General features: G+C 42.9%; 1 protein-coding gene across 1 annotated transcript in view; it reads right to left on the bottom strand.

Annotated features, from left to right (window-relative positions):
- LOC109395091 (prolyl endopeptidase-like) overlaps positions 1–16,128 on the bottom strand; it is an 84,858-nt gene that overhangs the window by 56,822 nt on the left and 11,908 nt on the right. Inside the window, exons 3-4 of the mRNA XM_019665873.1 lie at positions 1,547–1,680; positions 240–370 (exon numbers count right to left, since the gene is read on the bottom strand). Of these exons, the coding sequence (XP_019521418.1) occupies positions 240–370; positions 1,547–1,680 (265 nt within the window). The remainder of the gene's footprint in view (positions 1–239; positions 371–1,546; positions 1,681–16,128) is intronic.

The following is a 16,128-nucleotide window of genomic DNA, read 5'->3' as shown; positions in this document are numbered from 1 at the left end:
ATTTGGGTCCGGTGTGAAGTACTCTCCAGCTCTGCCTCATGCCATCAGAAGAACATGTGACTACTCATGTGTTCTAAATACACTATGCAAAAACTAGCTTTCCTGATATTACATGTGCATCTGTTCTGCAATATGGTCCATGTTCTGTCTGGTATTTCAGAGGTGAGGTGACTGTACCAACATCAGAGCTGTGAGCGAGGGCCCTGGGACTCCCGTGGGCCTAGCTGTGGAGCACTCACCTCGAAGTGCCACCGTGCCATCGTCGGAGAGTATGTTGGGGTCTAGGAATACTCTGGCTTCACCCTCTAAGGAATCCTGTACATATAATACTCGCTGGTTCTGCAAACCTGTATTGTAAAAATAGAAATACCTGGGGACAGAGATAATCTTTATTTAGCTATGGAGTTTCCTATATGTGGAGTAAAACCAAACACATATAAACAAAAAGATACAACTGGACCAGGAAGATACTACTGCAAGCAGGTCATGCCAGGGACATGCGGGATAGGGTGGAAGGTCCGCTATCTCCCTGTACCTAGAGTTTGTTATCTAAATTACATTAGGTGTTCAAATAATTTAATGTATTGTAATTCTGCATACTAGCTAAAAGGAGACAAATAAAGACTGTGTTACTTGCTAAAATTAATACTAATATTGAAATAAAGCAGTAGCTTTTTATTTTCAATGGAGAAGCAGATTTTCTAAAATAAAATGCTGGTTTCCTTCTCTAGCCAAGCTGTTAGGTAGGGGTAGGCAAACCTATTCTGTAACGGGCAAGACTGCAAATATTTTAGGCTTTGTGGGCCATACTGTAGCTACTACTCCACTCTGCAGTTGTACAAAGGCAGCCGTGGATAATACATAAATGAATGGACATGGTTAGGTGCCATTTAAACTTTATTTACAAAAACAGGTGGTGGGCAGGGCTTGGTGTGCAGACTGTACTGTGCTGATTCACGGTGGGAATGGAGGATCTAAGAAATTCTAAAGTAAATTTGTGATGGTGCTTCCAAAGAGGCTTAAAAAACCAAGAGAGTATGTTTAAGTGGATGTGGAGGGAGAGGACAAAAGAGGTCAATTATTATGTGCCACCTCTTGGCCATTTTTGGACACAAGAAATGCATATAATAAAATCTTTTCAAGGAGTGCAAGTCAAAGATAATTAATTTTAGAGGCAAAAAAATCTCCACTGCTGTCTATGAAGCATTGCATCTCACCAATTACTAGCCGTAAGAAAATTTCCCACAGTCTAGATTTCTTCCAAGACATATCTGTCCTAAATTTCTTTCTTTCTTTTTTTGTTTGTGGTGAGTATGCTTTATTTTTTTAAATTTATTTTTAATTATAGCTGACATCTATTATACTAAATTTCTTAAATCTTATTTTAAGAATTTGAACAACAGACCAAAAGATATGATTCAAGCATAGAAATGAATTTATTTTATAATGAATTAATCTGAAAAATAAGTTATTTAGAATTTGTTTTAAAATTTAAGAAAGGGCTTTAAAAATTAAAATAAAATTAAATGAAAGCAACCTCACATACCGTTTTCCTTTCTTGAAGTGGCAACTATACTTGGGATAGTCATATAGCTCAGTCATTCTCTCTTTGTATAAACCTCTGATAGGACACTGCTCAAGAAATGGCACAGTAATCTTGTTCTGGGCTTCCACAAAAGCCTGTAGAGAAAATTTAAATGGACAAAGCAAGTCAGATACAAAATTTTCCATGGGAAGTGATCCATTAATATGTATCAGTGAGATCCAGCAATTTCACTTCTGGGAATATATCCAAAGGAAACAAAAACACTAGGTCGAAGAGATTATCTGCACCCATATTCATAGAAGCATCATTTACAATAGCTAAGACATAGAAACGACCTAAGTGTCAACTGATGGATGAATGGATGAAGAAAATGTGGCATGTATGTATATACAATGGAATATTATTTCAGCCATAAGAAAGGAGGAAATCCTATCATTTGTGACAACATGGATGAACCTTGAGGGCATTACACTAAGTGAAATAAGTCAGCAGGGAAAGATGTTATACTGTATGATCTCACTTATATGTGAAACCAAAAAAAATCCAAAGAAACTCATAGAGAAAGAGGTAAGGTTTGCAGTTAGAAGAGGCAGAGGGGAGTGGATCAAGATGGTCTAAAGGTATAAACTTCTAGTTATAAATCAGCACGAAAGACGTAATGTCCAACGTGATGACTAGACTTAACACTGCTGTATGACATACATGAAAGTTGTTAAGAGGGTGAATCCTGAGTTCTCATCACAAGGAAAAACTTTTTTTTTCTTTTTTGCATCTATATGAGATAATAGATGTTAGCAAAACATTGTGATAATCATTTCATGATATATGTAAGTCAAATCATTATGCTATCCATCTTAAACTTATACAGTGCTGCATGTCAATTATATCTCAAAACTGGAGGAAAAATAATATTTAAAAAATATGTATCAAGAAAAGCATATTTTCCCTCAATAAATCCTAATAGCTAATACTTACGTGGCACTAGCTATGCACCAGGCAAGCATTAACTTTTTTGGAACTTATAATCCAATGGAGAAGGCTCTTTAATTAGCACAGCTTTATGGATGGGGAAACTGAGTCTCAAGTGGTTAAAAAGCTGCCCAGCATCATGAAGCTATGAAGCGCCAGAGCTGGCTCCTGACTCTGGGCTCTGACTTAACAAACACACTATACTGCTGCTCAGATCATGTGCCGAGGTTCCGGCTCGGTCAGCAGCAGGGATCCCAATGACAACAGGACATAAAGTTAGAGATCCTGAGGCACTATTGTATCAATGCTGTTTTTGACTTACTATCTTTCCGAGACCTACTACCTTGTCAACGACACAGAACTTTACTAAATTTGAAACCTAAGAATTATTTTCAAAAATTGGAAAATGGGTGGCAGTGAGTAAGAATATCAACAACAATAGTTTATACAAGGAGCAAGAGATGGGCTGCATGGAGTCAGGAGACCTGGCAGCAAAGGAAGGGAAACAGACCCGTTGTAGCCAACTAGATCTTATTTATACCTTAGCAGTTAGGAAGCTCCTAATGCTGTAAAAACTGGGCCTCGTAATAACTCATGTCTGCCTATTAGTAAGAAATGAAACAAGAATAAAGGTAAGAGCTCTAAGTTCGATTGAAGGTTTAATCAGATGTCTACAAACAGGCAAACCCTCCTTCAGGAGAAAACTTCAGGAAATTAAGAGCATGATATGTTTTGAATGGCAGACAAAATGCATCATCAGAGTCCACATTTGGATGGGTCACCCAGAGCTAAGGGCCCATTCCAGCTCAAAACGGTCTTTACATGGGCTCTCCTACACAAACCACCAACCCTGCTCTGGAGGACCACGATTCTTTGTCAAGAGACAGCTGTCCTAAAATTCATTAATGTCTACAATGTGCTTGAAAATGAGACAGAAAGAATGTGAAGTATGAATACAATGACGAACAATCTTTTTTGCAAGAGGAACAATTCAAGAGAAATGAAACTGTTACAGGTGCCATTTCTTATTTCATTCAAACAGAAAATAATATTTATTGATGCCCAGAGAAATGCAATTCCAGTTGCCTATTGCTAGGACATAGCAAGCCTCACCTTAGCTTGCTTTCCTATGGCACTCAAGCTAATAATAGTTTTTATATTTTTAAAGATTTGTGTGTGTATGTGTGTGTGGGGGAACCCAAGGGAGGCCTATGTGACTCACATCACCTATAATATTTAATATGCGGCCCTTTACAAAAGAAGTTTGCTGAGCTGACTCTACCTCATTAAAACAAAGAAATTAGCTTTTGTTATTTAGTTACAAAATTGATACACAGCTGTGAAGCCACTCAGGGGCAGCACTCTGGAAATCACTATGTGTGTACAGAAGCATTACCTGGCTTCATGAGGGAAGGAAATGTCATGCCTTCTTGACAGATATGGAAATGGAGGCAAGCGATATTGAACTCACTGGTCAAGGTCACACAGTGAGAGTTAGCAATAGCTCTGAAGCCAGAATTACTTTATTCCAGTCATTGTGACAGTGACTGAAACCAACTCCATGCCTGATACTGGATGTGGAGACAAAGCAAGCCCACCCGGGGAAAAGGTGGGGGTAGCCTGGGCCTCCTATGATTTCCTCCCACTGAGGCTGGACCGGGCAGGACAGGCACGTCCGGTGCTAGAGCATCAACAAGGATTTAGTAAGAGCCTGGTATGTGTATCAGCCCTGCTCCTGGTGCTGTGGATGGAGCGGCAGCAAGGCCAAGGCTAGCTCCCTGCCATCGTGGAGCTAACATTCTACGGGGCGAGACAAAACACAAGCCAGCAGGTGACAGAGCAGTCAGGGCACACGCAGGGCAATCGTGGAGCGACGCTGCTACGTAAGGCAGTGTCCACAGCCTGTGCTGGTCCTGAACTATTTGCTGCCAGCCCAGGATGAGACGAGTAGAGACTGAGAGTGACACTGCTGAGACGTCTTTGTCACAAAAATATCCATCCATGGTGACTTGGAAATGGAAAAACCAGTCATTCACCACAGATCCTGGGAAGCCCTCAGAGGGAGGACACTCACTTCAGGGAGGGGAGCCAGGGAGGTCCTCCTGAGGGGGTTTTGAATTGAGGTCTGACAGGTAAGAGGGAGCAGCCATGCAAAGATGAGGCGAGGGTTCCAGGCCTAGGAAACGCCAAGTACGGGGCCCTGGGGGGCAGATCAGCGGTGTGAAGTGGGGCTGGGAAGGGGGGAGGGAGGGAGAGGGGGAGAGAGAGAGGGAGGGAGGGCGAGCGAGCAAGAGCGAGCGTGCCGAGACTCAGGCAGGAGCCAGATCACGTGGAACCTGGTGGGCAGATATGAAGTTCGAATCTTCATTCTAAGTGCAAACAAGCCATGATTAGGTAAGGAGATAGTTATATAATCTGGATTGCTGCGGGCAAAGGACAGACTATAGGGGAGCACCATGGAAACAGGGAAGCCAGTTAGGAAGCTGGGGCAGAGGTCTGGTGAGAGAGGCGGCCATGTGAAATGGTTGGTCTGTAAAAGGAGTGGGAATGGCCACTGTGACGGGAGAGGGGACAAAACGGGCACAGTGCGTGTTAATGTGCAAGTGTGATGGCTACTGCCCAGAAGAGCGTCACTAGAACATTCTAGCTAATTAGGGCTCCCACTCTGAGACCCCAGCATGTTGAAGATCCAGGCTGGCCCCTCCTCTTGCATTGGGGGGGGGTCTTCTGAAGGGGCACCCTGCATTCTTCATTTCCCCAATCCTGATTTGTGTTCGCACGAGGCTGCATGCAGGCCTTATCCTGGCGGTGGGATATCCTGGCTCTAGAAGGACCATGGTGGGTCCAAGAGTCATAACATACATCGCTCAGTTTTCCTTGGAAAGCTGGACCTGCTGCGTTCTGGGATTGTTTCTCTATTGTGCTTTGCTTCTTTTAAATGCCTCATGGTACAATCGCAACTGTTACAACACAATCCATCTCAGGCTAAAACAAACACATTAGCTTTTCTCATTTAAAATGTGCATAAGCCTGTTGTTATGCCAGGCATAACAATGTTACTAAATAATTCTAGGATTATTACATCCAATTTTGTCACCTCCCACGCACAAATATTAGTCAATTACTTTAAATAGAGCAGTATTTAAAGACTAGCCTTCCAAGTCAAATATCTAGATGCAAAGCCAAGCAGTGTTCAAATTCCTTCAAGTCTCAAGTTCTTTCATAATATACACCTTTATAACTTGGGCAAATCCTTTTTATGAAGGTGGAAGGAAATTGTCTGTAAAGGGGCTTTGTGAACTATAGAGTACCAGAAATACCAATAATATTTCTGACATTTTAGCCAGGAAAATACCTTCTTGGTCATTTATGGATTTCACAGTCTGATTTCTTGGTCTAATAATTAGAACAAATTTGGGGGAAGAGGAGGGAAGGTATAAGGATAAAGGAAAACTAAAACTGGAGGAATTACATGCTGATAAAGAAGCAGGGTGAGGAGAATTAAAACCCTCTTTGCTCCTTAGGAGTTGCAGCATCCAAAGTCACTCCAGGATACTATAAAACAACTGCAACCTGAGAGCCCATTCACAACACCTGCAGCCGAGCCTCTGAAGAGGATCAACAGTTTAGATTTTATACCAGGGATGACTCTGAACACATTGTCCTAAGAATAAGGGCTCAAGACAAAGAAATCCTGTTCATATCTCATTCTCCTTTTGCCTTGACTATGAGAACGCTTCAAGGCAAAGCAAAGGTTTAGTTATGCAAGCTGATTAAATTCTAGAGATCTGCTGTATAACATTGTGCCTATAGTGAACAATACCGTATTATACACAAAAACTTTAGGACAGCAGATCTCACGTTAATTCAATTTCATTCTTACCATTAAAAAAAAAAAAAAAAGCAAAGCTGCCTGACAGAGGGTCCCTCGGTTTGGAAGCTGGGGATTCCTTTACCCCTACTGTCTTCAGGAAGAATTTTTTCAAGTTTGTCCTCACATGTACCATATTTTAATCCACAAAATCCCTCAAGTCATTTTATAATTCTTACATATATGAATAAAAATGATGCATAGTTACTCATTAAATACATACACAAAACAGGGGCTTCTGAAGAAAGTGAGTGGCTGGTATCACAGCATGGCTTGGCAGAAAACCAGGATTCCAGCCCCATGGGAAGGGCTGAGCGCATCCTCATGGCCAAAGAGGGAAGCTCACTTGGATCAACTCACTGCTGGTAGTTTAGCAGAATCTGGAAAAGACTCGCCAAGGGCAGGGATAGCCCCATAAAAAAAGAAGCCATGAGGTGGCAAAGTTCATCCCCGAGGCTGCAGGACCCAGGACCGGGAGGGCTGGACGGTCCCATGGAACACTGGCGGCAGGTCATGCCAAACAGAAAAGTAGATGCAGCTGCTTTAGGAAACATGTCTAGAAACTGAGACTATAAAGGAATGGAATCATGTACTTTACAAGACTAATATGAGGAATCTACACTAAAAAAAAGAATGCCCCTTACTTTCTATTTCTAGCACTGAATATTTACAAAGTTAGCAGTACATCAGACAACAAAGGAAACCTTAGAGCCCAAGGAGCACTGTGACCACAATGCCATTAGTTTCAACTAAGTGAGGTGCCTTTCTCTTCCTAGCCCCACAAACCCTCGACTCACTGCCGGGAGGAGAAATACCGAATTCAACTGGTGAGGGCCCCAGATGCACTGGGCTTGCTTGTCTTTTACCGTTAAAACCCCAGAGTGAATGGATTTCTTTTCACAGAGACCGTCTGCTCTCAGGTAAGGAGGCTCCCAGTGAGTTTCCTTGATTAACAGACCAGGTGGGGCCTTCCAGGAGCCCTGCCTGGTCTCCTTCCACGTTCTCGCCTGTCCCCATATGGGCAAGTCAGTTCCCTCACTGGGGCTAGTCACTGGCAATCAGGGGGCAGGAAGCTGAAATCCTCATTTTGACCTGAAATTCACACCTTGTTCTCAAATCTAATCAGTACCAGGGAGCTCATTCAAAGCTGACAGTTAACCCCACCTGCCTCAGTTCTTCCCCGGGCAAGGATAGGGGTGCACCTCAAATCCAAACCTAACGAAAAACCGAATCATGAATTAAATACATAAACATCCTCTCTGAAATAATTCCTATATCAATGAGGGAATCCAAATTACAACAAAAATATTTAGAAAAGAAGAAAAAACCATTATGAAATAAGGTTCATGGGATGTAGTAGAAACATTTGGAGTTGACCTCTGTTTCTTTTTGATACCTTTGGCAAGTCCCACTGGTAGACTAGGGGATGTGACCTCTGCTGGCCATCAGAGCACCCCTCCCCTAGATCTGGGATTGATCCACAGCCGGTTAGGATGTCCATGCAGGGTGAGGCTTGTGGCTAGTCTAAAGGCTTGTTATCATGACTCCCATACACATGGGAGTCCACAGCACTGAATACAGGACTGGGCATGGAACAGGCTCGGGAGACAGTGCTGGCGCCTGGGCGTGCCATGTACTGAAACACAGTGATCACACTGTAACTGACAAGGTACACTGGCCCACGGAAGGTGCTGTGTATCCAGCTAAAAAGGCTGGGTGTGGAAAAGTGACAGTTATGCCTTCAGGAAATTTGGGATGTACCCTCTCTCTTGATCCAAGTTTATCATTTCTGCATACTGGTAACTTGTACCACCATCTGTGATAGATAATGTTCCTGATAGCATAACCTGTGTCCATATTCTAATGATGCTAACTCCTATCTACATTTTTTTATATAAGTACACCCTGTTCATTTTCATAAGCAGAGTCTTTCCATCAATTCTTATCTATGGGCAACAGTCAATAAAAGAGTCATAAACCCAGAAAAAGCAACCAGAACCCTTTTTCAGGCACAGAGATGAACATTAGACGATAGAAGTTATGTCGTTTTATGAGGTTTGGGGCTGTAAGAGCGGTGTGAAACCTAAAGAGGCACGGCCCTTCTCGCCCTCCCACACCGGAGAGGCTGCTGAAAAAGAAAACAATCAGAGAAAAGCAGACGACCTAAGAGACAGAGAGACAGGCTTCCAGAAGTGTCATGTACATTCCTGGATCAGGCTGTGCCTAAAGGCATATATACCCAGGTCACCAATTACATGAGCCACTTAGCTCTTTAATATGAGCTGTGTGAGCTGGGTTCCAGGCACCGCTCACCAAGAGTCCTGACTAATGCAGTTCTTCTAGGCATCTTGCGGTTTGCTAAGCAAGATGAGGCTGGCTGAACATGAGCAGCTGGGAGAGGAGGACTCGACCAGAAGCTTGCCCAGTGGCTGGCTGGAGTAGCCTGAAAGAGGTATTCACATGGAAGGCGTTTTATCAGTAAGTGAGAAACAGTGAAATTAAATTAAACATTCCAACCAAAAAGTTTGAAAGAAAATATAAAGAAATTAATGAACTAGAAAATTAAAAGAGTATAAGTCCTAAAACTGCTTTTTATTTTTTAATTGGGGAATTGGGAGGGGGACCAGCCAAGTTGTTGTTCTTCAATCTTAGCTGTGGAGGATGCCAGTCGCCATCTGGCTGCCCGACGGCAGCTTGTGGCCTCTAAGCTCAAGGTGCTGTGTTACAATCTTAGTTGCAGGTGGGCGTAGCCACGATCCCATGCAGGAGTCGAACCAGCAACCTCGATAAGAGCGCACACTCTATCCACTGAGCCATCCGGGCGGCAGCTCAGCTCAAGGTGCCGAGTTCAGTCTTAGTTGCAGGTGGGCATAGCCACCATCCCATGCAGGAGTCGAACTGGCAGCCTTGTTGTTAAGAGCGCATACTCTATCCACGGAGCCATCCAGGCGGCAGCTCAGCTCAAGGTGCTGAGTTCAGTCTTAGTTGTGGGCAGGCGTGGCCCACCATGCAACCAGCAGTCTTGTTGTTAGGAGCACGTGCTCTCACCAGCTGAGCCATCCTGCCACCTGTTGGCAGCTCAGCGGCAGCTCAGCTTGGGCACAGCATCATTGGCCCATGTGGGAATTGAACCGGTGGCCCTGTTACTCAGCACTCGTGCTCTCAAGCTAACTCTTAACCAACTGAGCCACTCGGCTGGCCCCATGTTTTTTAAAAAAGAAGAAAACACCTTCAACCAAAGCTCTCGCTAAACTAATCAGAAAAGGGGAGGGGAGTGACAGATATTCAACATTAGAAATGATGAAGATATATAGCCACAGACAGGGAGAGTAACGTTTCTTGTAATTCAGAAATACTACACATAACCCCAGGCTAGTAAATTTTAAAAAGCCCAATGATAAATACCATTTTCTAGGAAATGACTAAAATTGATCCACAAAGAAAGAAGATCTGAACAGAGCAATAACCATGAAAGAAAGTGGAGGAAAAAGAACCCAAAATTGCAATAAAAGAATTTTTCCCAGATACCTCTAGAGATGAGGTCTTTCAATTATTAAGCAGAAAATTTCCATGCTATTTGAACTGTTCAATAATGAATGCAGTGGCAAGCATTTAGTAAGCTCTTACTTGTGTCCACCATTGTGCTGCATGGTTCAACAACACTATCATTTAATTTTCATCACAACCATGCATAGCAGTTTTCTCCAAATTCTAAATCAGAAAATTGAAGCCTAGAGAGATTAAGAAACATGATAAATGTCACACATCTAGTAAAACTGTCAAGCTAAGATTCAAACCTTTCTTACTACCTCTAAAGCTGCTCATTTAATGACTATAGGCTAATGCTTTCCCATGAATCAACAGGTCCCAAGATCTCTAAGGGTTCTCATGAGTTGCTGGGGGAAACGGGTAGAAAGACGATTCTGGAAGGGAGACAACTTAGGAAGCTACTAAATATCTAGCTCAGTAGCAATGCATGTTTAAATGAGGGCAATGTCAGCGGGGATTAAAAAAAATAAGAAAATTATGAGATTTTTTTGAGGCAGAACTAGAGTTCCAAGACTCAGATGTATGATTAAATAGAAAGCTGATTCAAATGGTCAAAGTATCATACAATATTATATAGAAGAGTCCCAGAATTCTTTATTATGATGCATGCCTTGGTTTCCCCCAATGAGAAAAATTAGAACCACAAACGCTGTCCCTCTAATTTAAGAAGACGCTGTAAATAACAGTGAGGCACCTACCAAACTTCAGCTCTTTGAAAGGGGGCCCCATAATAACCAAAGGTATCATTATCTTTCTCTGATCATGTCTAACTGAGCATTGTCTAGGGCAGTTTTCCCAACCTTTCTGGATCTTAAGAATTAACTGAGAGGTGGCTTGGGAAACAGAGATTTCTACTGAAATCAGATGCCCCAGAAGTAGAGCTAGGGAATGTTTAACAAGTGCCTAGGTGATTTTTACCACTGAGTGCTTTCTCCCCAGGACATGGCAGAATGGGGTCTTGAATAGATTTTAGACACCTAAGCATGGTGGGGGAGTGGGGGGGAGAACAAACAGCCTGGGAGAAATCAGAGCTATCTTGGTTCTTTAGTTGTTACCACGTTTCCCTGAAAATAAGAGTGGGTCTTATATTAATTTTTGCTCCAATAATCGCCATTTATTCATTTATTCATGTACGAAAATATACATTTATGCAAATAGTCATGTCTGGCTGACAATCTTAACTGGGGCTTATGTTTGGAGTGGGGCTTATATTACGAGCATCCTGAAAAATGATGCTAGGGCTTATTTTCCAGTTAGTTCTTATTTTGGGGGGAAACCCGTTCTTTAACCACTGTTTTCCCAAAAGTACCCTCCTGGATTTCAGCATTTCCCATAGAGAAACAATAGATGACTGAAACCAAAGCTGAGTCACTGCCTACAGAAAAAATACCAGTGTTAAATGTACATAAGCGCTTTAAACATTTCATCAATGGTTTAGGGTCCACTTTTCTAAAATGGAGCTTTCTCTGATGGTCAACAAACACAGCGAGATACCTAACTTCTAGACAAGACGTGGCTCAACCTCCTTTCGGCACTGACCTCTAGCAGCTGAATGGTTAAATGGCTTGCCCATCTCCAATCTCTGGTCCTCCTAGGCTAGAACGTAATTCCATGTCGGCGAGGGCCACATCTCTCTTGCTGATGACAGTGTCGCCCTTCCTTCCTGCTCCACCCTCCCCCATTTAACCAAACTCTTGGCACAGTGGACACACAGGTAAACTTAGGACAAGGGAAGAAAGGGTAGGGATGAGCACCTATGAAGAAGGAAAAGAGAACGAAACCAGTGGCCCTGTGGCGTCCATTCTCCTTCCCCAGTATGCTCCCTTCTTAGCAGGACAACTCCAATAGTCATTCTACTGCTACAGAAGCCAGCGAGGGTCCTTGGAGCTTCCACCAAATCTTTTCTTATTGCTGGCAGTACAGCCAAGGCATGCGCACTCGTCTGGAGCTGGTCCAATCAAAACTCCCTCTCCTGGGACAAAACTCCCTCTCCCTCTGAAAAAGTGACAGAGGTCTGAATGGTTGGAGATCACTGAAGCCACTAGCAGTGCCGCGTAAAAAGTGGAAATTCCTGCCACCAAGGCCTAGAACTATCTGGTTCCTACCTGTGCCAAGCCTGGCCCCTTGTCTATCCCAGGAGCTGGCCTCATCTGCTTGCCATAAATAGGTACATAAATTCCCTCTGTACCTGACTTAGCCAGAATCAATTTCTACTGCTTGCATCGAAAATCTTGTTGCAGAAGGCAAGAAAAAGAGGTAGAAAAAGAAAAGAGAATGTAGTGCTTAGAAGATGGCCCACTACCAGTAACTCCCTCATACGTTTGACGATTATCCCATCCACAGATCAAAAGGAAACTGTTCCCTAAATACGTATTTCAACTGTGGATGTCTGAGAAGTCTGTTTACAATCTACAATAAAGCTAAACATTTCCATAGGAGGTGGTGAGACATTGAAGACCTCAGAAGTCTTGGAGACTGAGATTCTATGTGGTAATATATTTACCGAAAGCACTTCCTGTTTCCACTAGAGGAAGGGATGACATAGTAGTAATTTTCAATCCAGGTCCTTACATGAAACATTAATGAATAGGTGGCAGGGCGTTTCACAGGCCAGCTTTGCGGTTCAGAAGGCACCAATTAAAAGTAATGCTACCAAACAGCTTCAAGGTACTCTTCTGCTCGTTTAGTCATCGTCCTTGAGAACAACGAAGCTACTCTTAGAGATCACAGTTCCATTTAAAAAGCAAAAATCAATGCTCAGAACATAAGTTTTTTCCTAAATAACCTAGAATTCAAAAGGAAAACCCTGCTTGGTTTTGTGGATAAAAATTAAAAGAAGAGTCTTTAAAGTTCGACATTCTGACGAAGCAATGGGGGGGACTAGAGTCTAAAGGTCTCTATCCCAATACTTTTAAGTGGCTCGGCCCAAGCTGCCCCGTTTGTACAGGCCTCTGTTGTGCCTGGCAAATGAACTTTTACATGCACTTTCTCAGGTGGGTGCCAGTAAAACCTTGGAGCTCGATGAACTGAGTATGATTATATTCATTTTACAGATGAAGAAAATGAATCCAGTGCAGGTAGCTTGCTTGCTATGCTCACAGAACAAGAAAATGGAAGCCCAAGGGCTACGATTTGTGTCTTCTGACTTCTAGCCCATCTGGCAAATATGCTCTTCCTCCACCCTGCCTTTCCACAGAAGAAACAGCACAAGGCCTGCAAGTCACAGGATGAAGGAACTACCTCCTCAAGTCTTCAAAGAACCCCATAAACCAAGACCAGTCTTTTATCCTTTTCATTAACGTATGCCTCAGTACCACAGTAAGCCTGATCTGCTGTCCTTCGGCTTAGAGACATTAAACCAGCCCTTCCTGGTCCTGGAAGTCCTGGGAGCAAGCTTCCTCTTGTTGGCTCTGCAGCCCGACAATGCGGTGGCCTGATGGGGAAATGCAACTGGACAAGTGAGTCCCTGCTCACCTAGTTCCCCGCCAGTTCTTCCCCGATGGCTCTGTTCTGTGCGAGGGAAAGCACCCTGTACAGGGAGATCTCGGCCACTCTGGTACCAGAACAGAGCAGGAGCTCCCCGGGCACCTGCTTTTAGGGTGAACCTTAAAGAGTGAAAACAAAAGCAAACAAAACACCAGGTTTCAGGAGAGACAGGATGGGATACCTGAAAGCAGGTGCTGACCTCCCTAAACTTTGTTCTCCACTGGCCTCTGTGACATTAAAATACTTACACAGAAACCCTAGGCTACTAAATATCCTAGAGAGGATCAGAAGTCCTTTAAGATTTAAAGCTTTCCCGCCGAGGAAGGAAACTGGGAAAAGAAAGGTGATATTTCCAGGTTTCTTACCCTGCAAGACTGAAAGACTTTGGTTCTCTCTACTCTTCCTAGCACCTTATCAGCGCATCTAATATACTACCCTTAACTATCCAGCCAATCGGGATATGGGAAGGGAGAGCAAATAATGCCCCAGAAAAGAAGCCCTATGTTGCATATGCCTTTGATCTTCTGTGAAATAAATGGTCATTTTATTCTTTTAGAAGGAATGAACACCAACAAATGGTTTGGTTTTTGCTGATTCCTATTAGAGTTCTTCTCTCATGATCCCACAAAGGAAATGGAGCTGTTGTTCCTCTCATTTTGCCCAGGGCAGTTCTCAGAAAGAAAAAAACAGTCATTCGATATATGCAGCTGATATTCTCCATTCGGTTACCTCAAGTACCCAAGCCCCAGGACAAAGTTTCTGTGAAAGCCAGGCTTGAGAAGTAGTTACAATTAAGGCAGCTATCCCCTAAAAATGGTAAATTCTTCCTTTCTCTGTGTATCTCCCCTTCAGTAATTCAGTAACAAGTTCTGGAATACTCTAACTATGAGGTTGAAGCCGCAAGAAGATGAGTAAGCTGGGGAGGCACCTCAAGAGGTTGTAAGTACCTTGTTTGTACTTGGACCACGGGGCTTCCAAACCAAGCCCGGCGATGTGAAGTGAATTTACTACCATCAAGAAGGACAGCAAATAGTGTGGTGTGGACTGACTGCACCAACATGGGCAGAGAGGCCAAGAAAAAGAAATACTCATTTGGTACTCTCACAGTGACCCAACAGTGACACTGCTCCCTCAGCGATGACAGCAATGTAAGCAAACTCCAAGAGCCTGAGAGTTGGCAGAGCAGTCCCCTTGTCAGGATACACAAGTCTCCACAATTCCCCTGGAACTGTGGTCCATCTGTGCAGGAAGAACATAGGGCGATTTTAAAGTCTCTGGATTTGGCCATTGGGCCACTGCAGATCATGAAGAGAACTGTTTATATTGATGGGAGAGGTTACCAGGAGTTGTGACAAAGGAAGGGGCATGGAGGTTCCAGCTACATCGAGTGGCTTGTGGACAGGCAGAGGGAGACAGGGAGACGGCCTTGGATAAGATCTCAAATAAGATCTGAGCAGAGGACACCTGAAGGCGCCTGGAGACCAACGGAGGGGAACAAAGAAGTTGCAAAGAGCTAAGGCGGAGTGTGGTATTTGGAGTTTGCTTATCTGTCTCCCACAGAAAACTAGAGGGAAATTTAGGAAGTTAAAGATCAGGTTGTAAACCATGTGCATGTTAATATCATGGAGGGGAATGGGGTTGGGGGACAGAGTCTTGTTATTAGTAGGCTGGAGGCTCAAATTACCTCGGTGTCAAAATGCTGGTGTACAGCAAGACTCTACACACATCCTCCTACGATCTGCAAAGGACAAGCTGGAAATGCCTGTTGAATGGGAAGTATGGGCAAACTGCCTGTTGGGTCCTGCTGAGCTAGTCTACAAATCATTTTTAATGACTGCAAAACGCCCTCTCTGGCACCTCACGCTGAAACTTCCCACTTCACACCAGTGAGGTCTCACTGTAGTTCAGACACTTCAAGAATATATCGTAATGAGTAGATACCTCGTAAAGTGCTTTGAACTCAGAGCTTTCCTTTTATTTCATTTTTGTTCTTTAGTTTGCATTTCCATATAGATTTTCTTCAAGTTGTAATTATTTGGAGCACTGCAATCATGCATTCTTCTCCCACTTAATGTTCTACCATAAGCACTTTTTCATGTTAGTAAGAAATCTGTATAGCCCAACACTTTTATAGATGCATATGCTATTTCATCGAGCAGATTCACCATATTCGGCTTAAACACTATACTACTGGAAATGGTGATTATTTCCTATTTTTCACTATTATAAATAATGCCCCAAATTGGCCTTTTTCTAGATCTCTGCATTTCTGAGGTGATATTATCATTTTTCCAGCAGGCTTGAAATCTCTTCCTCATTCTCAAGTACTTGCATTATGCTGTTGCTATCAGACAGGTTTAATTTTTCATTATTGGTGGTAAATATGAGTGCTACTGATATTATATTTACTTTGTACATATTTATGTTATCGAACTCATTAATCCTAATAAATTTCCAGTTGTTTCCCTTACGTTCTCTAGATATACAATCATATAATCTATAATTATTGATAATTTTATTTCTCCTCTCCAACTTTTGGTTCATTTTTTTTGTTGCACTGGTCAAAGCTTTGCAAGCATATACTGGGGGTGTCAAAAAAAATGTATACATACAAATGAACAGTTTGGTCAATGTTGCTCAAGCAGTAGTTCGCCATAATCAGAAGTGTCTGGACGCCGACGGTAACCACTTTGAGCACCTCTTGTAA

This window comes from Hipposideros armiger, unplaced genomic scaffold, assembly GCF_001890085.2.
Source record: "Hipposideros armiger isolate ML-2016 unplaced genomic scaffold, ASM189008v1 scaffold_456, whole genome shotgun sequence".
Classification (NCBI taxonomy): domain Eukaryota; kingdom Metazoa; phylum Chordata; class Mammalia; order Chiroptera; family Hipposideridae; genus Hipposideros; species Hipposideros armiger.
Note: the sequence above shows the minus strand (reverse complement) of the source record. Positions and strands in the feature narration are given on the sequence as shown.